General features: G+C 44.8%; 1 protein-coding gene across 15 annotated transcripts in view; it reads left to right on the top strand.

Moving 5' to 3' along the window:
- KDM2B (lysine demethylase 2B) overlaps positions 1-27295 on the top strand; it is a 101144-nt gene that overhangs the window by 50264 nt on the left and 23585 nt on the right. For 14 of the 15 annotated variants that reach the window (XM_082773841.1, XM_082773851.1, XM_082773848.1 and 11 more), the window contains 2 exons: positions 7354-7808; positions 15258-15344. In XM_082773841.1, the coding sequence (XP_082629967.1) occupies positions 7354-7808; positions 15258-15344 (542 nt within the window). The remainder of the gene's footprint in view (positions 1-7353; positions 7809-15257; positions 15345-27295) is intronic. The other variant, XM_082773850.1, reaches the window with a different exon arrangement.

The raw sequence follows: 27295 nt of genomic DNA on the forward strand, positions 1-27295 counted from the left end.
GTTGCAATTCCAGTTGCTGCCTTTCTGAACTGCCCTTTTTTCCATCCCTGTGTTGGAACAAGGCAGCAGGCCATGTTACCTCCCTGCTTTTAAGCACAGAATGGCTGAAAGGAACATGAGCACCAGCTAAATCTTCACTGATACGTATTAAGTCTGGAGGAGAACTAAAGTATTTCTGTGCTTCCCACCCCAAGATGCCAGTTGGAGTGAACTTGGACTGTGTGGAACTGCTCTGGACAGGAGGGAAATGATTGCTCTAGCATAATCTTCAGTAGGGGTTGAAGAACGTATAAGCCCATAAGCCCCACTCTAGACATATTTTCTGTCCAAGACTGACTTAAGGGACCTAAAAGGCCATGTAGATCAGCCAGAGAATTTTTTGGGGTCCCTGGGAACTTGAGTAGTACACATTTTGTGTCTTTGCTCCATGAGTCCCTGATCAGAAGGGATTAGTAAAGCAGGAATTCCATGTGGAAGAAGTGTGATGTAGGGTCATCCTAGAGCAAAGGACAAATTAGCCCTTCAGATCTGCTCTTCAAAAAAGCAGCAACAAAGCTGGTAACTGTGTGCCTTGGAAAATGCAGAACCAACCTCCCGTAGTGAAAACCAGTGGCATGAGAAGAGGCTCTTCCTGGTGGCAGGGTGAGGGTGCCAGATCACCGAGGTGTAATTGCAGAGCAAATTAGATGTGGGGAGTGGATGGTTCAGGATATTGAGACAGGACCTTTTCCAGCTAAATGACCAGTGTGAATTGAAGCCCAGCTCAGTGATTACTGATAATGGGTTGGTGATCCCCATGAAGTGTGTCTCAGTCCGGTTACTAGCTGAGAGAGGCTGAAATCATACAAAAGCTCACTGGGAACTGCAGTTGTCCAGCATCTAGAGGGAAAAAGATTGTTCTGCATGACTAAAGAGTGTCAACCGCAAAGGCATCAGCAAAAGCAACATTGGCAGCAGTTTCTGGGTCTTCTTGCCTCTTTGTGGTGGCTTTGGTTGTTGGCCTGCTGGAAGGTGAATATTAAACTGTTTACATATTGATTCAGTGCGGTTTTATGGTCGTTCCAAGCTAATACAAGAAACATGCTGCTCTCATAAGATGAATCTCTTCTGTGAACCCTCGAGGTCGTGTGGCTGCCCCATGAGCTGAATCAGCTCAGTGACCCGACTGAAATGAATCCTCCCCAAAAAGGAACACGTTTGTTATCGGTAGGACCAATGAGCTGATCTCACCTGCAGCCCTGCTGCAAGGCTGCTAGTGCCAGCTCAGTGCTGGAGTGCCTGCCTGGCAGACCTTGGGCTGTTGGTGCTGTCTTGAATGAACTGGTTCCTGCAGTGTGCTCAAGTGGTATCTGCTGACAGCGTGTGGCTCATCCACCTGCCGGCTGTCTCTTGACTTCAGGGTATTAGCATGCTGATAAAATCTCTGACATTGACATCCAGGGCCTTTCTCTCCAGGAGTGACAGATTCCTACTTTGTCAGGCACTCGCTTTTTATTTCTTAGCAAAATCTTAACCTTAAAATAATTATTTAGCTGGAGATTGCAGTTCAACAGCCCAGATCTCCTGCTGGATCTTTCACTACGGCATTTATCAAATTCTCTGCAGGAGTAAAGGGACATCATTTACCTTGACAAAGCTGTGATGTTTTGTTTTGCTTGAGTAATACTGTTTCATATACTTGTTTGTCTTTCTTCTACCTGGTCTCAGTGTCCAGCCTCTTGACTCAAATAAATCTCCGTGAACTTCAGTCCTTGAATTACACTCGTTTGTCCTGTGGGGTCTGTATCTTGCTATCATTCACCTGCTATGGGATGGGAGATCTAAATGAAGTCGCTACTCCAAAACCCCACTGCTTCAGTTTTGAAGTTTTTCTTCAGAACTGTTAAGGTCCTTAAATTGTTAAATGCTCTTCTCTTCCTTAGAGACTTTCCTATCTGCAAGCAATGCCTTGATTTCCCATGAGAGAGTATCCCCTGACGAAGAATTTCCCGTCGTTCTCCTTAAAGAGTAATGAAACAAAGTACTTAACTTCCCTGCAGGCCCCTCAATAGATTTAATTGTCTTCTCTCCTCCTTGGTTTCAGAGAAAAAAATCTTCATGTCCTTGCATTGATTTTCAGAAACTTCTCTTGAAGAATCAGTGTTTCTACTGCTTATTTTTCCCTTTTTTTTTTTTTTTTTTTTTTTTTTTTTTTTTTTTAATTTTCTTGAAGTACTTTGTTGTGAATGTCTACTTAATAACTTTCTTTTGGGTTCCAGAACTTGTTTTTTTCCCCACCCCTAAGCTGTGCTGCTCTCTTTCCTTACAAACCATTCAATATAGTGGGCCCACTGGGTCTCAGAAGCCGCAGAGATGACCACAAGTTGATGAGGACACATCCTCCAGAGAGAGAGCAGCATGCTGCCTGTGATGTCTGGGATTCACAGGGTGGTGACTTTCATAGAGTCAATAGAAATCCAGTTCTCCTCTTTGGGGAAAAAAACAGGCACTACTGTGGTGATAGAGAACATCTTGGGAGAATACAGAACTGAGTTCATAATGATTTGTGCTTTAAGGATATCTTTAGACCCCTCGTGTTATGTTTTCATCGCGTAGTATTTATTTACCCTGGCATGACGGCTGCCAAATTCAGAGTGACTCTTTCAAGATAAGACCTACTCAGGAAAATGTATTCCTGTGATACCCCTGCCAATGCAGTTATATGCTAATATAGCAATTTTTACTGTTCTTTGTATTTCTGTTTCCTAAATGTCTGGACTCAGAACTTCAGAAAACAAAAACCAGCCTCAGCATAGGTGAGGCTGAAACCTTGGAGTGTTCCACTCCTGAAATGAAAATGCCAGCCCTTCTGAAGGAGTCAGAGGAAGGCTCTGTGGCTTCTTTTCCCATTCTTCAGGCCTGGGACGAGATTTCAGGCAGTTGCCTCCTAGGTAGTGAGTGTTCTTTGTCTGATCTCTTCCACAGAAGGGCAAACACTCAGGGGAATGACGGCACGACAGAAATCACAGGCTGCTGTAAAAGCACACAATCTCTTTCTCCCCCTTTTTCTTTTCCTTGTCCCCCTCAGCTGTGACATTTGTCCTGCCAGCTGAAATCAGAAGGGGATCCTATTCGGGTTTCCACCTAGATTTGAACACGCGCTGCTTCAGGAGGGATGTGTCTTCATTATTTTTACTCTTATCATGAATGAGTCTGTACTGGTTGTTTTCAGCCACAATTGACCTTCAGCGAGATACGGATCTGGAGAGTGAGCTGACAAAGAGTAATTGGGAGAAAATACTGGGCTATCAGAAATCCACTTTCTCTGTAGCCTGCAGCTTTTAAGATTCCCATTGCTAAAATTTTAACGGGATGGCTCTAACTATATATTAAGCCTGATGGATGAAGAAAATGTGCCCTATGGCATGGCGAAGGAGCCATGTCGTCTTTTTTTTTCCTCTCCTTCTTCTCAGAGGATGGAATGGGTTTGCTTATCGGTAGGCAGGTACTGGACTACATTGAGTGGTATCTGTATGAGGTGCTCCACACAGCAACACATTTCCAGTATGCACAGTTTTGTTTTTTCCTTTTTTTTTTTTTCTGCTAATGAAAATGTAATTTCTGTCTTTAGCAGGCCAATAGGAACTGCTACTCCCAAGCCACAGTGCCAAGGTTTGAAACTGGGAATGGCAAGGTAGATAATGGACACTGGACTTTTGTAAAGAGTTCAGAAAGATTTTGTACTCATACCTCACCCTCCTCCCTGTCTTTTAAGTTCTGTAATACAAGTCACTTTTCAGCAACGAAAGAAACTGTGTGTAATTATCTTTCTTGTACAAGTGGGTGACTGTGGGGAAAGTTAAGTGATTTGCCCAGAACCACAGGGAAGTGAATTGCTGTAGGGAAAAAAACAAAACAGTTTTTTCTAGCTTTCTGTCCTGTGGTCAAGCCTGTGCTGCTGCTTCTCCTCACTGAGTTCTGTCATTGATTGGTTGTGTAATGTGGTTTTATTCCCTCAAAATGGGGAGTGTTGAAGGTCTTTTAGGGCTATCTCAACTGGGTGGGAGCTTGGACTGGCCAACCACTCTGAAAGTGGAGTCCCGAGCAGGTATTGGTTGGGGCAGTGGCTCAGGAGGAGAAACCACAGTTGTGCTTAGCAGGGGCTCCTTTCCATGGAGACGCTTCATAAACTAAAATACTACAAGTCAGCGGAGCCCTGGCGATATAGTGCTTAAAATGCCCTTCTTGACAAAGTAAATGCAGATTTCGTTTATGTAGGACATAAGTGTACAGCATCATAATTCTGAGTCAGATACTGTTTTCATTACAATGAATAAATAAAACTCATGGCATGTTGCATTACACCAAAACACTTGGAAACACAAACTGAAACTTCCTCACTTTGAAGTTACCCATCCATTATTGATTCCCTTGGAATTTTTTAATTGTTTTTAAATTAGCAACAGTAGCAGACAGTTGCTGCCCTTTGAAAGCAGTCCACTCTCGCTCCCGATGGTGTAACAGGGCTGTAATCCCCTGGTGCTCCAGCATGGGCCGATGCACTTCGGGTTATGAGCAAGCCCCATCCCCATGGGTAAAGTTAGGGCCAGTCATCGTGTAACTGTCAGGCTGGCAAAGAACTGGCCCTTGTTTGGTGATGTTCATTCATCCTCAGGTCAGATTGGGATTATTTTTTGCATGTGATTATGCTTGCTGATTATCTGTACCCAGGTGTAGCTGGGCCAGCAGTGCCTGGTTTGTGCAGGCAGCAGCAGCTGGCAGAGCTGAATTGCTGAGCCCCACATGTGCCTGCTTCCCGTGGGAATAGCCCCCAGGATGCTGCGATGCTCCTCTCCTCTCCTCTTTTGCCTTTTGCTTCATTAGATTAGAGCAAGAGACAAAAAGTGGAGCGCTGTCTCAAAGGCTGTTTTCTCTTAGCGCCTGAGAATTCCTTGCAGTAAATTATTCACACCTCCATAACGTGATCTCCTTCTCTTTCCTTAAGCTTTGGCTACGCTTGCGATTTGCCCCACTTACAGCCAGCAGTTCGTGTTCAGCAGAGCCACAGCATAGGAAGACAAAAGCACGGTTTTCTTTGTAGAGTTTTACCCCAATTTCAGTCAGTGGCACTGCACTAGTACCACTAGCACAGTGGTACCCGCTTTCACCTGCTTCTCTTTCATTGCTGGCTTCTTCTCCCATCTAGCCTAGGCTTCTGTGCTTCAGGCAATTAATTGTTAAATGCTTCACCAAGGCAGTGTGGCCTAGAGAATGGGCTCCAGCCCTGAATCCAGCAGTCTGTGCTCTGATTCCCAGTTTTGCCCTAGATTTGGTGTGTGACAATGAGCAACTCGTTCTCCCAAGCATCTGTTTCCTCAGCTGTAAAATGGGAAAATGACATAAGCTGATTACATAGCCCCTTGAGGTGGGTGAGCGTGCTAGCTACTGTGCACAAAGGAGAAAGCAGTGTCGAAGAAGTTGGATAACCTCATGTTTTTAAAACGTCCTGGTTAAGGTGTTTTCTAATCCTGTTTATTTTTCTAAGAGCAGCTTGGTGGGGGCGTGTGAGCACAGACCAGAGGGGAGGAGCTGCTTTGGGGCGCTGCGTGCCCCCACCTCAGCACGCAAAGCAAACTGCTCTGCTGTGCACGGAGCTGGATTTGGCTGAGAGCAGCCTTGCTGGTTGCTGGTATTTTTTATGAGTGCTGTATTTTCACAGGCATTTCAGCTTAAATATGTTTTTCAGGAACGATTTTATGGCCATTCTGGTTCTGAGGAAAAATTCAGATGTGCCTGAAGGAGCAGTCTGGACAGAAGTCCTTGAGTTTTGTGCACGCTGTGCCATTGGCATGCTTGCCCTGAGGGATAAAGTGGCCAACTCCTTTCTCAGGCCCTAATGCCCAGAGGTGCGCCTGGCCCTACAGAGCTTTTCTGTGAAATTGCAAAGCTAAGCAGGGAGGGTAGCTGCCCTAGGACAGGTACTCTACCACTGCCTGTTACATCTTTGTTACCTAGCTGACAAGCAACATGTGTTTTGTGAGAAGATGCAAGAGGCAAGGAGTTGCTCTGTGACAAGAATCAATTTGCCAGTTTGGAACTGGGCTTTGGCATTTGTTTTGAACCTCGCTGTTAAACAACCGGATGCTGAGCTTTCTTTAATGTTCATTTAATCCTTCCTTACGCATGAGTCACCTAGTCCTGATCCAAAACTACTGCACAGCAAAGCATGAAAGTACTCAGGGTTTTGGCTTGCTGAAAAAAAAATAAAATAAATGAAAGAAACTTTTAATTAATGTTAACTCATTTTTCTGTACGACTTCCATTTCCCTTGCAGAGTGTTTTTGTCTACAGCTTCATCTCCTACCCATTTCAGTCAACGTTAAAATCCACATTGACTTAACTGGGTGGTGCTGGTGGTAACTGTATTTTCCACACAAGTTCTTGCTGTTGCTAGCCTGCATTCAGTGGTGTTCACTTAATAAGGGAAATTGTGTCTAATAAACAAGGGAAGAGCAGCGCTTTAGAGAGTCCTGGCTACCAGTTTCCTACGTTGCTTTTACTGCTTGACTGCATGCAGTTGGGCAACAGTGGGGATTTTTAGGGGAAACCTAGTATAAAGCTAAGATTAATGGTTCTTTGGACTTGGAAACTCGTATTTAAATTTTCCTAAAAATTTTCCTAAAAAGTACCTAGAACGTATGAGGGACTGCCTTAATTAAAACAATATCATGTGAGTGTCAGTCCTTGCATTTCTCAGTGTGTTTAGGCTTCTTGTACATGAAATAAGCAGAACTGTAATCCTCTGCCTCAGAAGAGCACTGGGTATGCGTGCAGTAACAAGTGGTAGTCCTTGTTTTTACTAATTGGTGCTTGCAAAGAGAGAGTATTGGGAAGTTGATTTTTTGCTGTGCAGAGCTCGCGTAAAAGTGATGATGTGCTTCATTTTAACACGCTTTTTTTTCCCCCATAATTTTCCCTCCTTTCTTTGCTAACTTTCATCTTAAAGCTGTAAGATTACTGAATCCGGTCTTTTGGGTTTGTGGGAAAAGTGACTGTATGTGACTTAAGAGCTTGGCGTACTCTTAGTTGAAGGCACAGAAGGTTGAAGTTTTGAAGAAAGCATAATTTTTCCCTTAATTTTTCCCAGTCATTTGAACTGAGCAGATGTTAACAAAAACCAAAACCAGCATTAAAAACAACAAGAACAACAAAATTGGCTGAATGCAGCTCATTCCTTTTGCATGCTTATCGAGTAATGTCAAAGGGCATTATCCAGTCCACTTCTAAATAGGCAGCTCCTGGCCCCAGTCATACAAGTGTTTAAGTTCCAAACTATATTGGGTAAAGCTTCAGCGTTCTTTTTCTACCTTTCAGATGCAAGAAGAAAACACAGCCTAGATAGCTACTCATCAGATTCGTGGTTAGACATGGATGAAGAATCTTGTGATGCCCATATCCAAGAGGAAAAGGATGACAGCTTGGATAAGAACTCCAAATCCCTGATGGATGGCTCCTCCTCGCCCAACAGCACGCACTCAGAGGACAAGGAGGGTGCAGGGAGGAAACAGAAAGCCACAGTAATGAGGTACCTAAAAAGAACTTTGTCTAATGAATCAGACGACAGTGTAAAATCCACGACCCCCACGGATTATCCCAAAACGCCAACGGGGTCTCCAGCTACAGAAGTTTCAACCAAATGGACTCACCTCACAGAATTTGAACTGAAGGGTTTAAAAGCCCTGGTGGAAAAGCTTGAATCTCTTCCAGAGAACAAGAAGTGTGTTCCGGAAGGCATCGAGGATCCGCAGGCTCTCCTGGAGGACATGAAGGTGGGTGTGATCTCTCGCTGATCCACACAAACTGTACGCTGTGGGCAGGGCACAGGAGAGAGACAGGAGGAGGTCAGAAGGCAAAGTGCTGCGGTGTAGGGGTGGCAGCTTGTGTGGAGCGACCCCCTCGTGTCAGCCTGCTGTGCCGTGCTGAGGGAAATTATGCCTCTGACAAAAGCCATCTTTGCACTGGGGAGGCAGCTGTTCGCAGCCTGATTTAATTGATGCGCTCCTTTCTGACTGTCGCAGCTGTGCTCAGGGGCCAAAAGTTTACATCCTTTCAAGGCTTAGCGCTTGTTATGGCCCGTGTGTAAATATTATACCTCAAGAAGTCTGTTTATATTTATGGTCTTAATCTGCCCCTTTTGCTCTAGTTTCTTCTCTGGAGTATCTCTAACTGACACGTACAAAATACGCGATTTTAATGCAGAAGATTATCTAATGTTTGCTGTTGCGTTTTCTTTTCTTTTCTTTTCCCCCCCCCCACCTATTTCATTTTCTTTTCCTCCATTGCCCTCTATAGGTTGGTAATTATTCTCCGCTGGTACAATTCGGAGGCGGTGTGAGCAGTGCATGCCCAGTAGTGACACAACTTCTGCTCAGATCTGTAGTGTACTGGAAGTGGTACTCATAGGAGGAATCTGTCCCTGTGTCCATAAGACCAGCACAGCCTTGCTGCTTCCTTATCCGCAGCATCCCTCTGAATTACTTGCTTAGCTTTTCTGCATCTTGTTTTCACGTTGTATAAAATAGGCATATTAATGCGTTTTTAAATAAAGCTGAGACCAGCATACTCCTCATTTTGCTTGTACTTGTTAAATAAGGCTAAAATTGTCCTCTAGTACTGGATAGATTTGATACCACGGAAATTTGGCCTGATTTGAAACTATTGGTATTAATTCATGATCTTGTGTTTGGACTGCTAGTTTCGTGCTGCTGCTGCATCGGGTGTAATTCTTCAGCTGTGCGGGTTCTGTACATGAGCTGTGTAAGGCAAAGTCTGAGGGAAAAATGTGTTTATACGGTAAAAGGGGGAGCCTGTATTTTTTTTAGTGCTGGTGCAACAGCTGCGTAGAAAAGGCTTCAAAGCCAGCTGAAGAAGGCTGGCGTACGCAACGTGCAGTGGAAGCTTATTCCGCAATCTTGGAGCCTGGAAGTGTGATACGCGGCACTCGGTTTGGTAAACCACAAGAGCTCAGAAAGTCTCTTCTTGCAAAATCAGCTGCTTTGTGTATGAAAGTGGTGTGCGTGCCCACAGTCGTGGCAGCAAGATTCACAGGCTTGCTTTGTGATCAGTCACGTTCTAATCGGAAATCAAAATGAAATTTCACAACCAGGGGTTGAGCTTGGGGTGAAGGAGGAAGAACGGTAGCGTTACTTTTCTGAGCTTCAAGCACAGACCAAGTTCCACCTAAAAATAAACGGCCCCTTCTTGAAATCCCAGGAAGGGGTACAACATGATAGATGGTACAGATGTTCGGAGTGTGATCGTGCATGCTCTTCTGGTGACGTACCCCGTACGCTGTGACACATCCCACTAGAGCCCGGCAAGATGCCATATGGGAGTCTGCTTTCAAGCACTTCCTAGGAGCAGGGCTGCTTTAGTCCTCTCCAGAGCAGTGGCTTCACAAGCTAGAGGTGGAGAACTTTGAGTGGATGTTTAAGAAAGAGGTCCAAGTCATGCACTTTCAGTGATTTAACCGTGCTTTAGCCAGTATTAAGTGGGTATTTGCCAGTTTATTTTGTTCATCTTGGCAGAGTTGTGATCTTGATGTTCCATCTCCTTTCACAATTGCTCAGAAAATTGCCTGCATCTCAGCTTCCCTCCCCGTGCCAGCACACACTGTAACCATCAGGATGTAGCCCAACATCTGGATCTTGATGGTTCCCTGCTGGTTCAAGAGCCCATGACCACATCTAAACATCATCCATGCTGCAGAATTGTTTTCTCTGGAGTCACCTCTGTATGTTTGGCGAGCCTGGGACTGATTAGTCAGGGCAAGGCTCTCAAAAGGACGTTGACTGACAAACATTTGCTTGAATGGCGTTGAAAGCACTGTTAAAGAACTTTCTTTTCTTACCCATCTTCATACAGAGTGGGCCCACATACATGTATATGGCAGCCCTTAATTTTCAGAGAATGAGAGTGAGTACAGCTCAGTAAATAATGAACCTTCCCCCAGCCTGCTTCCTCCACAACTCCCACTGCAGTTCCGTTGTCTTCTTGCCTGGTGCTCTGAAGGATTTGGGGCAGTTTGGGTGAATTGTGCTCAGACCAGTGGTTGCCTGAGTTATGCTGCTTCTCATGTCGGGACTGGAGTTCCCCACGCGGCCCTGCCCGTTGTTTGCCAGCAGGGTGTCTGAGAAAGCTGCCGACAAGGTGCATCTCGTTGCCATCTCATGCAGGGACCCTGTGGGGACTGCTCTCTGTCACCGTGTCAGTCGTGCCAGAAAATAAATGGTAGAGCCAGAGCATCCTATCTCCCTGTAATCCCTGCGATACCGAAGCATGAAGTTTGTTTTAGTAGGTTCGTTGGCTTTAATAAACAAAAACAAGCACATCAGTGCGTGTTTGGGGCTTCCACCTTCAAAGGACAGAGCTTACTGATGGAGAAGGTGCCGAGTGACTGATTTCAGCCCCTTGAGTTCCTCTCACATAACGATCCTTGTAGGGTTACTGTGCTGCTCGGCGTTTCGTTCTGTCCTTGCTGTGCAAGGTGTGCTCGGACCCGCGGCTGAACACGGAGATACGAATGTTCCCCGGGGTTCTCAGCGGTGCTCAGCCCTGCAGTACTCGTGTGTGCTTCACGAGTGCTAATTGCTGAGCTGTTGTTATCTCTGGTTCACAGGTGGGGAGCTAACGTGTGAAGAGATTCAGATAGAAGTGACCATAATTTCGGGTGCTGTTTTTCCACACCTCTCATGTGACTTTCGGAGCAGTTATTTAAGCGTTATTTAAGAATGATATTTGCAAAAGATGATTTTAATGGGATTGAAACTGCAATTGCTTAACGTTTCTGCAGCACGGAAGTTCTGAGCTGTAGCATCCAGTTCCCAAACCAGGCGTGAGAAGAGAAGGTGCACATAATTCTTGACTGCCTGCGGAAACTTGATTTAAAAGGTTTGCTGTGTGTCACTTAGAGACATAATGGCAGAGGAAGAAATAGAGTCCATTTTTCCAGAATGGTGTTTATCTCCTTGACCACCAAATCATATTTCCTCTTACTTTGCTACCAGTTTTCCAACCTGAACAGCAAATAACGTGGGGATTTTGCTGATAGCAATAGCAGTAGAGTGAGCGGAAGCCCAGCACCTCTACCTCAGCTCTGATGAATATCCAGAGCACCCGTCATGTGTGTGATTGAATGGAGGCCGAAATCCTGTAGAAAGAGCTTTGGCTTTGCAGATCCTGTGTGCTGGGACTGTATTCAGCTGTATTCATGAGGCTTGTGTCATGGGCAACCTGAATTTTGTGCACGTGATGTATTAATAATGCAGCCTATAAAAAGCACCCTTTTAGTGCTCCCGCTTGAGAGTTATTTTTAACAAATGTGTAGCGAGAACATGCCCTGACAGAAAGTCCGTAAGTCTGCTTGGAAAGTCTTAAGCAAGTTTCTTTCTGAAGAAAATCAAACCCATGTTTATTGTAGTAGCTTTATTTCTTAATGAAGTATGCTCAGGAACTTTTCTGTATGACGTGCAAGTCTTTGTGCCTCGGTAAGATAATTAACATTTTTGGAAGACAGGACAAGGGTGATTAAACTGGAGAAAGGAAACCGTTTTATTCAGTGATGCAAAGTTTTACAGAACAACTCAGGGTAACTTGTAAAGAATTCATGCTTTCCTGTCTGAAGCAAGGATACAGTAAAGGATGGGTGAGTGGATCACTGCTCTTGGTGGTAAATACAACTACAGCTATATGCAGCTGTTTAATGTCAAGTAGGTGAGGCTCTCTGAAGTCAAGTAATTTATTTTCCTTATGGGAAGGGAGAGTGAAAACTAATCTAAGCCCGTGTAAATTCCTTACATGTCATCTAAGCTCCTAACTAACTGTGACTATCTAGTGGGGACCCAGCAATCCAGAAGTGTCCAGCTAATGCCTCTGCAGATTGAGATCCCATTTATCAGCATGATCGATGGAGTGCAGCAAGAAAAGGGAGGCTTATTTGCGGAGCACAGCACAGGCCTCGCTTGAGGAGCAGGTCAGTTCTTCCCTCAGCTCAAACGAGGAATTAAATAATTGCCGGCTGCAGCTCTGCTGTATGGGAATTGTGTCCCATGAGCCTTGTGTTCACCACCAAAGGAGCTTCTCAGAGGCTCCAAGCAGCGATTACTGACAGCAACGTTCTCTCCCTAGCAGATGGCATCTGAACAATCGTCAGAGGAGATGCAGCATTGTCTGTATCCAAATATCTGTGGCTGGGCTCTGTGTGAGCGTGTATGTGCAGCACATGTGAGGGGAAATCATTGCCCAGGTAACACGTCCTCTCCCTGAGGTGCTCGGCTGTCCCAAGTGGCAGAGGAACAGCAGGCTCAGCAGTGTAGCTGGTGGCAGGGTGAGCAGCCAGGAGATGCTCCAGCCATTGTTGCCACATCGCTGCTGCTGATGTTACCTGTTGGAGGCACACACAGCCTGCAGTTACACCTTGTTTTCCATCCATCTGTGCACCCAACCATGCCTGCTCCCTGTCTTTCAATTAAAAAAAAATAAAAATGAAGTAGCAACTGAACAGTTAAAGTACTTACAGTGAACAGATGATGAAGAAAAAAAAAAGGGATAAATATTCTTAGATGGGGACCCCTGGGACTGGAAGAGTTTCATTGTGCCACTTCTCTGTTTCATGTTTAGCTGCCAAATGGTACGGCAGCCTGCTAAAGATGCAGTTGGGGTGGACTTAGGCATGAAGAAGTGAATGGAGAATCAACCATCTTACACCCTGGTGTAGTTTGCGCACCCCACATCAGAAGGCAGGTAAAGCTGAGCAGTCTGCATCCCACATTAAACACTGCCAGTGATAGCTGTCTGCATGCAGGCTCTGATTTCAGCACACGGCGTTTCTGTTGTGTTGCTAGCAGGATGGTAATGCCTTTGCTGCTGTTGGGAAGGAGGATTGTGAGATCTGCCTCCTAATAATGCCACAGACCTTCCCCACTTCAAAGCAAAAATGCTGCTCTGCTTTCGAAGGGACTGTTGAAGTCCATTAGGGCAGAAGAAACTCAGTTTGCAGAGCAGAGTTTGTCAAATATCCGCAACTCCTTGGCAGCAGCAGCAGATTCTTGTGCAAGACAGATGATATCTACTGAAATATGTTCTTACTTTTTCTTGCCAAGAAATCTTACCCCATTCTTATTCTGATGGCAGAAAAACACTCCCTTTACTGAATGCATTTCAGGGGAGTCATTCCTTGCTGTGCTTGTGAAATTCATGGCTAAGCTGGATTCTTACATACTTACTCAGTTTCTTTCCTTCATACCTGCCGTTGTCACCACAGCCTTCAAGTGTAGTGAATCGGGCGGTTTTGTGCTGGATGAGCATCGTGTTGTTTGTCTAACTGAAGCCCCACGGCTTTTCTTTATCTCCTTTTTTGTTTTTCTTTTTTAGCAGGTGAAGTGTGCATCCCCCAGCCCGTTGTGTGCTGACCTTTGGCACCAGTCAGTGCAGCTGTGGCTTGGTTATGGTTCTGCTGCTGAGACATCCGTTGTTTTCAGCTGGCTGATACGATAAACTGACATAGTTTTAAGTTTCTTCTTGGATAATATTTTCATGTGATGCATACGATAAGAAGAAACCCTCGGTACCCTGCCAAGTTCCAGGAATACGCTCTGCTTGCTATTGAACTTGGAGTTTCTGACAATCATGAGTGGAAATGTTAAGGTTTTCCGTCTCGCAAACTTCCAAATTTAAGAGTAACAAAGTAATGAGGGATGAATTTGTCCTTTGTTTATATGGCTCTCAAGCTGCCTTCTCGCTCTGGAGAATTTGGGCTTTGCTATAAAAATACCAAGCCCTCTCCATTTTTAGGACTGAAAACTGGCTTCCAGAATGTGCTCACAGTTACCACGCTGATTGCTGCCTCAATACAAAGGGGCTGTGGGAATGGAGGTGCTCACTTGGCCTTGCTCTGCTTGGTCAGGAGTTAGTTAACTTGCCGTTAATTAACCTGTCTGTAGCAGCTTTTGGGGCTGGGTGTTTGCTGCCTGCCTGTGCTCCACAGCAGGGACAGAAGCCTGGAGTTAGGTGCCGGTGCTTGGGCTGCTGGGGTCTGGCACAGGGCCGTCGTGTGCCCAGCCCTTGGCGGACGATTACAGACAAATTCCAAGTGTGTTTCCTATTAAAAATGCCTGTATTTTAAGCTCTCTTTGTATAGTGTGTGAAATTTCTCATTATTAAATTAGAGAGTGCCGGCAGTGGTGGTGGTTCTGAGAGTGCCTGGTGCCTGTTGCTGTCTAATTAAGTTTTTTTCGAGAAGTCGGTATAATTGGGAGCAATGGTGTTGACTTTCATTGTCTGGGGTTATCTCCGAAATTCTTTACAAGGCGGTTTCCAACCTGCTGCCCTTGTTTGTGTAGTTGGAGCAATTTTTTTCTTCCTTAAGCTGTTAGTGCTTATTTGGGCCTCAGTTTTCAGCAGCTGAGCAGGATCCCCCTTGTTTGGGGTTTGTGTTTGTCGTCATCTTCAGCTGCTGAACTCCACCTGAAGAGCTCTGTAGCGAGGTTAGTAAGCGTGTAGGGAGTTGGGGAGCATGGACGATTCCCAGCTACAGCACCAAGTACACTTAAAAGGAGTCTTCCCCACCTCAGCCTTGGGTTGTGTGGCAATGGGAACAATTCTCAGCGGCAGAAGCTGTGTAGGGCAGCACAACACACTCACGAGGTGTCTGGGCCAGTGCTTCAAGGCAGAGGATTTGGTGGGGTCACGAAGACCAATCTTTTCCCTTCATCCTGTGCCATCCCAAGTCATACGGTTTCATAGTGAATACTCAGGAAACTGAACGTCTTATCCGATTGCATGAGTGAATTAGGTTACAACAGCTTGGCCTGCCCTTTGGTGTGGAAGGAAGGCCGGTGGAGGTGTTGGTTGTGGTGGTTGCTTGGGTTTTAGTGAGCTAGAGTGTAAAGGGAGAGCTAATGGTTGGCATTACCAGTGGAAAGCACTGGTGTGTCTTCTGGATACACCAATTTTGAAGAAATCTGTAATATTTGAGACGATTCATTGATTGGTTTTGCCGTCTGTTGTGCAAGAAACTGCACTTCTGGCATTTTAACAACGTGTGAGCTTTGTTGTGAATCGGAAGCTCTGAAGCAAAATTAGCTCGCAGAGGTGTAACAAGTCAGCAGGGATCACGTCAGTCTTTTTCATCAGGGTAGGTGTTGTGTTCTGTAAGTCTCTGCACTCGTCAGCTGGAAAAATATTTCTCTGGTTAATAAAGACCTTTTCGTTCGCAACAGAACATTCTGAAGGAACATGCTGATGATGACCAAAATCTTGCCATTTCGGGTGTCCCTGTGGTCAGCTGGCCCAAGAAGACCCCAAAGGTAATGAGACACAATTCACAATTCCTTACTAATCGTTGCCAGATCCTGGTGTTTTCTAGCTGTAATCTGACAAGTGGTTTCTGTGATACTTTGGCAGCAGCTAGCGCTTTTAACACGAAAAGTTATTTTTAATAGTTTTATGACCGCGTGTTGAAGCAGCACACATAAAGGTGCCTCAGTAGGGAGAAATTAGTAGGGTTTCTATTTTAAAAAGGATTTTTTTTGCGCCTTACTTATCTGTATAAAACTTTGATATGTCTTAGTCATTTACTAATCATAGTTAAATTTGAAAATGTTGATGCAACATTTTGTGTAAATTTAAATGCTGCGTAAGTCCGACAGACTGATCACTTAGCAAATACTTTGATCTGGATGAGAGGATGTTTTTTGTGTCATACTGCACAAAATTTTTCTCATACACATCTTCCACTAACTTTGGAGGGTTTTTTGTCTCTGTACCTTCATTTTTCTTCCTACATATGGGAGTAATTCTCTCCACTTTGCAGAAGAACAGGGAGGTTTGCTTCATTAATGCTTATGAAGAGTTTGAAATAATTAACTAAAGAATAATGTCAAAAGGCTGAATGTTATTTATAACAGTGGTATGTTTACCACACTCCAGTTATTCAGCGTGCTGTAAAAGCAGCTTTGCTTATTTGGATGATGTCTCATCGCTTCTATTTTTATTGTCCTTTTTCACTGAATTAGTTTTATAATACATAATTTCTTTAGAAATCCTGAAAGGGTCAGTCAACTTTAATCAGGCTTCTAACTGAAAATCTGTTGTTATTATCATTGTAAATAACTTTCAAATCATTAACTGCGAGTGAATTATTTTCCCTGTTCTCTCTTTGCTGGTGTACTTGCTGTGGCTTGGTATATAATCACTTGTAGCCATGAGAGTTTGCTGGTTTCAGACGGGGAGTAGGAGACCATGGACTTCAGCAGCCGCTAGGGAAAAGTGGAGCAAAGGCAGCATGAGATCCTGCTTCTGCCTTATTTCTGGCTTTTAGCTGGGTGCATTTCAGATAAGGTACAGCTTGCTAAATGCCAATTTCCCTTTTACTTTGTAATAGGTCTGTAGGAGCATGCATTGTGTTTAAAACATTGAGTTGTTTAAAAACAACGATTTGTTTAAAAACCTTGAGAGGAATAGATGTCAGATGCTCCACTCCTCTGCTTCGATAGCTGCTGTTCACCAGCCAAGTATACTTTAAACATCAAATAAAAAAAAATATGTCTGGGACCAGAGGAAAACTGGTGTGAGAAACTTAGAAAGCAAAACTAAGGAACAGTTGACTCTTGTGCTCAATTTTTTGAGCTTGTGTTAGAAGTAAGCATCTTAATATTTGGAGGGTTTTTTTCATAAGCTTTGGTGTTTGTTCATGTTCTTGTTCACTTTATTTTGGAATCCTTGATGGATGTCTCACTTCTTATATTTTATTTCTGTGCATTGGCAACATAAGTAACTGTAAAAGATTGAGATTCTGGTGTTTTTTTTTTTTTTTTTTGTGATTTTAATCTCATTCCTTTTTGCAAAATCCATCTTGCTGCCTGCAAATTTGTGTATGTGTATTTGTTTTTTTTTTTTTTTTTTTTTTTTTTTAACTTTCTGGTGCTTATTTTCCATCAGCCTTTTTGGAAGCAGACATTTTTAAAGGCATCATTCCTAGTGCTAAGTTATAATAACAAACAATTCTACACATCACACAAATAAGAGGAAAACTTTATAGAAAGTCAGAGTTTAGCTTGAGATTTGCAAATAAAAACCATTTACTTACCATAGTATTCATACTTATTTTGCTTAATCAGTAATCAGCTGGTATTATGCTTAACTTGAAAGGTACACACAGGTTTGGCTGAATGTTCTGCAAAAGGAGTTTGTTGGATTCCCTTCTGATGCACAAACGTGTGCATCACCTTTCATGCCACAGCTATTTCCCTTCTTGGAAGCAGAGGCGAAGTGAGCAGGCTCAGAGGACGTGTCTTAGTGTTGCATCTTTGGGCCCCAAATTAAAATAAGTTGGAAAGACAATGTAAGGGAAATTTGTATAAAAGCAATGGTGTAAGTGGTTAAGGTTCATTATTTCTCCTTTGTTCTTTGTAAATCCTGATAATGAAACAGATTTTACAGAGAAGAAACCCCTAAGGGAGAGGGAAACTCCCTTTAAAATTGGAGTGTAGCTGGTGGAGCAGGTCTCCATGGCTGGAAGATTCCACAAACGTTGAGGACAAGGCAGGGGAGTAACGCCCTGCACTAATTTTGCTTCTGTAGTATGGTTCTTCTAGTATATAGGAGAAATGCCAAATATTTAAGAGTGCCTTTCCGGAGATACTGATGTGTAAAGCAAGCAGCAGATAGGATGCAGCACGGCACTGGCTTCTGTGGGGCTGGTAAGATGTAGCTGGTGCACCAGCTTCCAGGGAAAGGAGGATTGTCTGCTTCAAAGTCCTTAAAGTAAGAGAAAGGAAATGGAATTCAGAAAGAGGAGGCAATAAACGAAAAACGTGTCTCTTACTTTCTCCCAAGAGAAGCCTCCAGAAGAGATTTAGAAAGACAAGAGCAGCAGATGGAGAAGGAAGAATAAAGCCGGCACTAAATGCCAAAACATTTCAAAGAAAATGGAAATGACTGTAAAGAAAGGAAGGGAAGAGGCTAGAAACAGCAAGAGAGCAGGATGAGGAGAGAAACAAGTATGGAAAAGATGGAACAAGGAAAACGTAGAGCAGAGGTAGAAAACTCTTACTAAGGTAAGAGATCCCCGAAGAAGGAAGGGACAGCAAAGAACTTAACTATGTGAATAACCCATGTTGTGAAAGGGCTTGCTTAGTTATGTTGACTTCCTTCTGAAAGAGCGTGCTTTTAATAATCTGAGTGATTTTAGAAGCAGCAAATAATATTTCTATTTAGAATTGACTCACAGGTTCTTTTACACATCGTTAATGTGCATGACAACAGTGTGTGCAGTTCTGTGCTGCAAAACCATTGTTTGAAGACTGAAATTCCGGGTTTTAGGAAAGAAATGTTCACTTGCCTTGATTCACAGCTCACAGCGGACAGGGCGATGGGCAGACACTCAGCTGAACGCATGGGAGTCCCATCCGTGTACTGTGCTCCCCTTGTGCTGCATCCATCGCTCACGTCTACCCTTTCTAAAGGTATTTGAGGCTGTCTGTTTTTCTGCAGCTCTCTCAAAAACTTTGTTCACTGAGAAAAGAAATGGAAGTATCGGTGAGATGTATTGGTGAGGAGATGAAACAAGGAGGTGACATTTGAAGGTGTAATGTACAGAAGGGGAGGCAAAGGTCTGCATTGTGTTCCCAGCTCTGCTGCAACCTTCTTGGGCTGCATGCAGCAGGCAAGTGGCACCTCTCCGCTCCCAGAGCTTGTTCCTGGTAGATGCTGCTGCTTCACATCCTGGGTTGTGATGTGGAATTACTGTTTGTAAAGATCTGTGGGAAATTTCAGCAGAAAGTTTGGTAGCAAACCATTTCATCTGCACAGGGATTAAGGCTAATGGCTTATTAGAGGAACCCATAGTATGGCCCAAGCAGCAAACGTATTTTTTCAGATCCTTTCCTATTTCTGGAAGACAACAGTCAACTACAGGAGCACGTAATTACACTCTGTGGCAGTGCTTTCAGTTTTTATTGTGATAAAGATCTTCAGTTGTCTATGAAGAGTGGCTGTAAAGAAGTAAAACGTGTTTGGACTCTGTTGCTCTGTGAAGGGTTAGAAATGCAGACTGCACCAGATTCTCATCTCTCTCACCTGGCATAAACCTAAAGGCACTGCATTTGTAATGATAGCAAGTGTCCAAATATGTATAGCTCTGGCTGTGAGCAGGAGATGAAGCTGTAATTTGCAGTGGCTGGTTAACAACACTGGAAAATGTGGCTGGTTTTCTGACCTCCCTGTTCCTACGCTTCTTCTGTGTAATTGTTGCTTCATGCTTTTAAAAGAAAATACTTGAAAAGTATCATAGAGCAGTGCTAATATCCCTACTTAAAGGAGTACTATTAATTAGTATATGCTACAAATCGAAATTTTAATTAAACTGTGTTTGTTTGCTTTTTTAAACACCCTTCCCTGCAATTGCAATGCAAAATAATGTTTGTAGCTATGTATTGGTGTGTGCGAATCAGGAAAAAAAAAGTGATTTTAAAAAATGGTTGAGGAAGCACTGACCTGGACATACTCGGTCAGACCAGACGGTCTTTGTATGCAGCGTCCTGCTTTGACAGTGGGCAGCCCCACTGTTAGAGGGGCTGTAAGAACAGGGCAGACAGCAGTCTTTCCTTTGCTTAACTTCACAGTTAAGCTAGAAGGTCGTATCATCAGCTTTGTTTTGCTGTCCCTTGGTAGGTACTTTATTTCCCATGAATTTACCTAATAATTTGTGGAACCTGCTGATCTTTCTGGTAGCCATAGCATCCTGCAACAGTGACCCCGTTGTTTAATAAAGTTCCGTGTAGAAAAGCAGAAAAACAAGCTGAAAAACACCAGGAACTTCAATGTCTTCTGGTATACAAACCATACCATATGTTCTATCACTATTCTAGTTCCACTACAGGTGGTTTTGAGATGAGGGCGGGTATGGGACTCCAGAACCACATATAGAGTTCAAGATGTGATGTTTGAGAGAGGAGACTAGAAGAGCATGCCTTGTTCAGCATGGCACAACAAAGCTGAAGGGGGAGATGATTGCTGTGTGTAAGTACTTCAGGGGATATAAATACCACGGGAGGAGAAGAGTTATCTAAGTTAGTGGACAATGTTGGCATGAGAACAAGTGAGTATAAACACACCATAAATAAACTTAGTCTGGAAATAAGGTTTCTGATCACTGCTCATAGTCTGAAGCAAATAGCGTGCATACATGCACACGCACAAAGTAGACTGGTGGGGAAAAGGGTGTTAGATTCTTCAGAATAACTTGTATTTTAAATAATAAAAGGCAGTGATGGTTTGTCTGGATCTGGATCCCATAATGGTCCTTTGGCACATGTCTGCTGCCATTTTCTAGCAAGGAAACTTCTCTCTTCTTGGTATTTCACATGAATAATGCTGGGAAGGGAAGATGATCTACCAGTTTCTAATAATAGAGCATCTTTATGCATAGCTCCAGTTTTATGAACATGTATGCAACTTTGTGCATGGCATCAAATGCCAGAAATAGTATTTAAATGGTCTAAGAGTTAATAAAATTGGAATGTATGTAGAAATTAGAAAGAAAAATAGCACGAATTCAAGAGGTTGGGTAAACTTAAACTTGAAAAAAAAAACTTAGCTGTGGTTAGCACCACTGATGTTTCAGAAGTGTTGAGTGTTGTTTTACATCGGGTTTTCTTTCAATTCAGAGGAAGAGGTGCTAGGTGGACAATGAATGTTTTTGAAAACCTTTGAATAAAAACTTCTAGTTTTTACTTGCTTGCTTACCAAGAATTCCTACCATAGCTACTGCTAGGCCAGCTCCTCCCAGAGCAGCAAGAGCACTGAGGTACTCGTTCCAGCAATTAGTGTTTTAACCGGAGTGGTGTCTGAAACAGATCTGAGCACGTATAAATGGCACAGCATCAAAACAGCATCAGTTTCAGGAGCCTGCCCGGGGGCTACCACCAGGAAAGCTACATTCCTAGCAGCAGGAAACCTGTGCCAAATTCCCTAGGACAGAGCAGCCCTTGGAGAGCCATTCAGGGTACTTCCTGTGAAAATATGAACATGTTAGAAAGCAAAAACTGACAATTAAAAGCAAGCATTGAACGACTGTTTTTTTAGTTTAGTATTTATAGTGTAAGAAAACAGCTAGGAAGGTGGAGAAAGGGAAAAAAAAAAAAAAAAAAAACAAACAAAACAAAACAAAAGGACATCAAAATAATTCTGTGTAATTATTTTGTTTATATTATTCTGTTTATATTATTATTTCTGTGCTTCAGCCTCTTCCAAACATTAGTTCTCGAGACAAATTCATTTCTGTGGGAACTCCACGCAGGCCAGAGGAGTTTCAGGGTTTGGTGTATGTATATCATACATAATATCCCCAAAGAGCTTCGCTTCTATTGCCTCAGCATTCTTCTAAAAGCTTTGCCTGGTGACTTGACAGATTATTTCTCACCTCAAGAGGCTGTACTTGAAATATTGTGTCCCTTCAGGGAGTAATTATAAATAGCAAGGACTTGAATGAGCACCTTCTTAATCTTCCATCTTTGACTTAATATTTTCCCTTCTTATCAACTCTCAGCCACTTGCTTTGAAATTTGACCGATGCCTTTATGTGATTAATACATCAAACAGGTAAATTAGAGCCATTTTGGCTCTGAGTAGAAATTTGAACAGATTGGAAAAAATGAGCAGACATCTCTATTTTCAAACTGTTGTGCTCCAGGTATCATAGTGGAAGATTTATGTGTTCTTCCCATTGTCATTCTTCCAACATATGCAAGAATATTCAGTAACATCAATTTTTTCCAACTAAGGTCTTGACTGCCATTTTTCAAGATTGCCACTTTATTTCATGGCAGTAAAAGTACTGATGAAAAAACTGCGTGAGTCCTAAGACCTTTTCTGAATGTGGTGCGCGTGAAATGGGTTGATGGGTCTCAAATTTTATCACCAGGAGCTGGACTACATGCCTTGCCGAGTTGGCCAACAAAACCAAACCAAAAGCTAAGATTTGAATCTGATTAAATATTTGAGCATCCTTAGGCTCTCCCCCGCCCCGACATTAAAACCATTCAAGCTTTGAGTTCCGTATCTGAGATTTAATAGTTTTGTTTCTGGATCGAAGCACATTGGCAGAGCAACGTGGAAGGCGTTTGTCATTCCACGGTACGTGCTGCGCAATTATGGACATTAATCCTGCGTGCACTTTTCAGAACAGAATTGAATTGTATGTTCTGTCCCTGAGAAGATGGCTTCCTTTTAGTTCCATAGCACACTGAAATTAAAGTCTGCTGAGAATATAAATGAGGTCTTGTTTCAACTTTATGACTTTCCTGCAGGCACTGGTAGACCAGATCTAAGAGGCACAGAAGCGCTCTCCTTTTTGAAAATTAGCTAATCTAACAAAAGAAATAGAGAAGGTCTGATAAAAGTGAAGCAGCTTTGAGACATAGTTAAGCGTGTTTTGCTTGTTTTTGTCCTGCATGTTTCCCTACAAATCCAAATAGAGGTTGTAGTTGACAGCCCAGCACCTGAGCTCTCATGAGGAAAAACATACTTGAGCGCTTTCTTTGCTTACATTTCAGTGTACCGTTTGTTTGCCACTGAATGTTTGGGTTTGGTCTCAAGGTTTGAGAGCTGCTGCCAGACATCGGACACAACTGATTGTCTCAGCAAGAGCGTTTTGTGCTGTGTGTTGAGAGTGCAGAGCTACTTAAAGGAAAGCAGGTTACATATTCTGGTTAATCCACTCTTTTAGCTAGGAACCACATTTATTTGCATGTTCCTCCACAGCATGGCAGTCATTTCTTACCTTTTTTTGAGCCTACTTCACTAGTTTTTGGATTTACTGGCAGGACATGGCTCTTGGAGGTGAGCCCTCTGTGATATAAGGATTTGTGGAAGGAAGCATGGCAGGATTTTCCTCATTTCCCAGCAGATAGCCCCAGTCATGCCATGGCTCTTCATGTAGAGAGTATATTTGTACATCCAGATCTCAGGCACTGTTGAGTTTCTTGGTACCTCTCCATTTACACAGATGTGATGCTGTGAAGACCTCAGTTCTGTATCAGCAGGTTCCCAAGATGTGGAGCTTTTGCCTTGTTTGACAGACGAAGTCAGTGTTTCAGCAAACTTTCTGTGGTCTTATTATATTCTTAAGATGATGGGATGGCTTTTTTTTTTTTTTAAACAAGGCTTCTGAGAAAGATTTGAGTGCGTGAGTTGCCACCAGCACGTTCTGTCTGGGCTCCTGTTGTTTCATGTGTTGCTCCTCAGCTACCCTGTAATAGCCCAAGGTTGTCAGTCTTCAAGAGAGTCGTACAGCCCTTGCCTTCTTTGCCTCTCATGTGTTGGACACTGACTGGGTAGAAAGTATGTGCAGGAGGCATTATGTGGAGGGAGCAATCAATAGATTATTTCATCTTGAGTTACTTTATTTGATCTAAGGTTGATCAATCGGATGGTTTATTAAAGAGATTGCAATGGATACTCAGGGCATCTGATGACTACTCTTATGTCATAGTTCAGATAAAATAAATAGTGGGAAGTAGTAAGATCAAGACACGAGATGGATAGTTGAAGACAAAAGGTTGCCAGACTGTTTCTGACAGTGTTGAGAATATGACTGAAATACTGGCCAGAACTCTTGAGAAAAGTGTTATGAAATTTGACCAGGCCCAACAGTTAGGATCATATCTCATACGAATGGACACTTGCACCAAAATAATGATCCTTAGAAAGCTATTGGGTAACTTTCTTATTCTGATACAGGTCAAGAAGCTGACTCGTAAGCATCTCAATGGGTTTGTTTTTCAAAAACATACCTACTGGCCTATAGAAAGCAGCACAAGCTCAAATCACAAGATCTTTTTTCCAAGAACTTACATATAAACCAATTTTGCATGTGTTTTTTTTTTTTTTTTCTAAACTGTTTTCTCTTAAATATTTTTCTACTATCAGCAAAATACAATTATTCCATAAAGAAACATAGAAAGCTTCAAAAGAAGGTTCAAATCAACGGTATATTTGTATTGTATTGAAAACCTTTTTCACCTTGACTTGGGAATCATAGAATCGTAAACTTCAGTGTGTAATATGGAAACATGGGTGCTGTTTAGCACTGAGCACTGATAGCAACAGCTGAAATCTGTTGGTAGCAGAGATGCTCGAGAGCAAGCACGTACAGTGCAGGTTGTAGTCCTTCTGTCCATCCCCATCTTGGTTTTACTACAGGGTATTTGCATGAGAATGAAATCTGGTTGTTTGGCACTCACCTCCTCCTGCTGTTTATTCTTCACTTGAGGTTTATTGTCTCAGTTGGTGACAGTGTAATTGATTTCTGTGGAGCTGGTGGTATTGATGAGACTTACATGGGACTTCAGGAGGGACACAATCAACACAACAGTTCAGAATAGGAAGTACTGGCTGTTTTCATGCCGTTTCTGTTAAGGCTAGTTCAGCGGTTCAGTCTAGGATGTTATTTATTCCTTATCACATCACGCAAATTACATCACACAAAGCTGAAGTACGGGCACAGTTACACCAGTACAGGCATGGCTAGGGTCGGTACTGCTTGTTTTGTTTTCTGAACTGCTGTAAACCGTAGCAGGACAGTGAAATGTGCACTGCTAGAACAATTCGCACAAGGGTTGCTCACTATTTGTTGTAATTTAGTGTTCTCCAGAGTAGACAAGCCGAAAGGATCAAGCTGGAAAATGCTCTTTTAATAGTTCTTTCTGTGTATTAAATATATCTTTGAATGCTTAGCTGCTCTTGTACAAGATGAGATTTTCAGAGAGCAATTACAATTGGAAAGGTTCATTTTGTTGCGGTGTTTCCCCCCCCCACTGATTCACAATTTGCTATTTTATGTCATATCCTATCCGCTTTCTTTTTTTTTTTTTAATGCCAGCTCTGCAAAGTTTACCTAGCATTTGAAAATCACTCTGAGATCTTGGCGCGTGCGTCTTCAGTGGTTAACGCAGGCCTCGTAATTAGAGCTAATTTGTCAGTTGTGTTGCTGTTGCAAGTGGCAGACTGGAACACGCTCGCGGGTGGCTGGGGAGCGCGGCTCGATGTGACCTGCTGCAGCCCAGGTGGGCTAACGCCAGTATCACCAGTGCTGGGGCTTGTCACAGATGAGAGGAGGAGGATCTATGTCATGATTTAATTCGTTGTGAATGACATTTCACCGCAGTGTGACTGGTGGATTGTCCTTGGGGGATGTCACGAGTTATTTTTTCTCCCATCTGGATTGTGGAGCTAAACGTGGAGTGGGGAGCCTGGAGTGGAACCTGAGCCTGGGCTGGAGGCTTGGCCTGCCCCAGGCAGGTGTGGGACCCAGCATATCCTTCCCGATGTTATCTGTTCTCCTGCCCCTGCTGGAGGCCGACTGCTTGAACCACAAACACCGCGGTAAGCGTGTCGGTTATCCTCGCTTTGTATCTTTAAGCTCTCCTTTGTAGGCCTCTAGTGGGAAACGCATCCCCCCTTCCCTCTCTCCTCCAGAAAATGTTGGATTCTGATCCTACCTTGTGCTTCTGAAAGCCAAGGCCTTAGGCACATGCCTTGCGTGCCTCAGCTTTCATCTGCTCCCGCTCTGGGTTGAGTACGAGCACAATGGGGGAGAGAGAAACCTGAGGAGACGGGCTGAACGTAGCCCATGGCACGCTGGAGAGCCACACCATAGGCTGCAGGTAAAGGCCTCGCTCCTGGCATCACAGCAAGCAGGGTTTGGGAGAATACCATCGCTTACCCATAATGGGAGCTTGATTTGGCAAGAGGACAGATCTGCAAACAAGAAATGGATCTTTAATGCGTTCACAATAAGGAAGGGGTGTAATGACGCGATTCGCTTGGCTTGTCCAGCAGTCACCTGTAACTGTGTTTAAAGCTGGGCTGAACTTTGCTGCTTAAAGCTGGGAGGTGAGGCTCTGAGGGGCAAAGGCACAAGGCAGCATCGCCGCTCGTGTGCCAGCTCCTGCCTGTTGCTGCCTCTTCTGCTGGGCCACCGCCGGGCCGGTGCAGCCACGTGGTGCTGCAGCCCAGGGCACCGAGCCGCGACTCGTTTGGCAAAAATCCTGCCGCGAAGACCATTGGATCTGCCGCTGTATGGCTTCTCGGTTGCTCGGCACATGCAAATATTTAATCTCATCTTTAATTCTGCGTTGTGGGCGTCGGAGCCAGAGGCGAAATCCTACCAACTTGCATGGAAGCGGGACTTCCCCTGCAAGCAGCAGGCCCAGCGGCGCGATGGGAAACCCAATTCTCAGCACCCTGCTTCAGGCCTGCCTGCCTTGCCCCCCAGCAGTACGCCCTCCACCGTGCCTCCTGCAGCCGAGGCGCTGTCCTGGGGCTCCCCAGCAGCTCCCCCCGTGCCCATCTCACCCCCCCAGAGGGGCCTTTATCCCCCTGGGGCCCCTCTGAGTTGTGCAGGGCCAGGGGTGCAAGGGTTCAGGGGCAGCATCCCCAAAACCCCAGCTCCGTGTGGGGGTGCCCGGAGCCGTTCCCAGCCCGGTTCCTTTGTCTCCCTCTCAGCCCGTGCAGCGCCGCTCGGCCCGGCTCAGCCAGGCAGGGCCCCGCTGCTAGAGGGGGAAAAAAAAAAGGGGGAGAACCGGGGGGGTGCCGGGGGTGCCCCCGCTGTCCCCGCTGTCCCCGCAGGCCGGCTTTGTGCGAGCGGGCCGCGATTGGCCGTGCCGCCAGGGCCAGCCCCTTCCTGGCTGCCTGGCATGAATATGCACGGCCCCCCCCTTCCTCCTCCTCCTCCTCCTCCTCCTCCTCCTCCTCCTCCTCCTCCTCCTGCATGTGTGTGTGTGTGTGCGGGGAGCGGGGCTCCGCCAGCAGCGCCGCTCCAGCCATGTCAGCTCGGCTCCGCCTGGGCCCACCATGAGCCATGGCCATGTCTGGAAGCGCCGACGAGGAGGACTACGAGTCGGAACCGGAGCCCGAGCCCGAACCGGGACCGGAGCCGGGACCGGAGCCGGAGCAGGTCCGGAGCGGGCGGGCGAAGTTTGCAGCGGGAAGGGAAGGGGAGAGGAGAGGAGGAGGAGGAGGAGGAGGCCGGGCCGGGCCGGGGGAACAATGTGGGGCCGGCAGCGGCCCGGCTCGGCTCAGCACGGCCCCGGGCACCCGGCGGCGGCTCCGGGCGTGGCGGCGGCCCCGGGAGGAGCGGGAGCGGAGCGGGAGCCCCCGGCGGGGCCGGGCCGGGCCGGGCCGCGGGGCAGCTCCGTGAGGGCCCCGCGCCCCGCTCCGCCTCATGGGGGGGGGGGGGAGCCCGCGGCTTCTCGTA

This window comes from Aythya marila (genome assembly GCF_965140915.1).
Source record: "Aythya marila genome assembly, chromosome: 17".
Taxonomy (NCBI): domain Eukaryota; kingdom Metazoa; phylum Chordata; class Aves; order Anseriformes; family Anatidae; genus Aythya; species Aythya marila.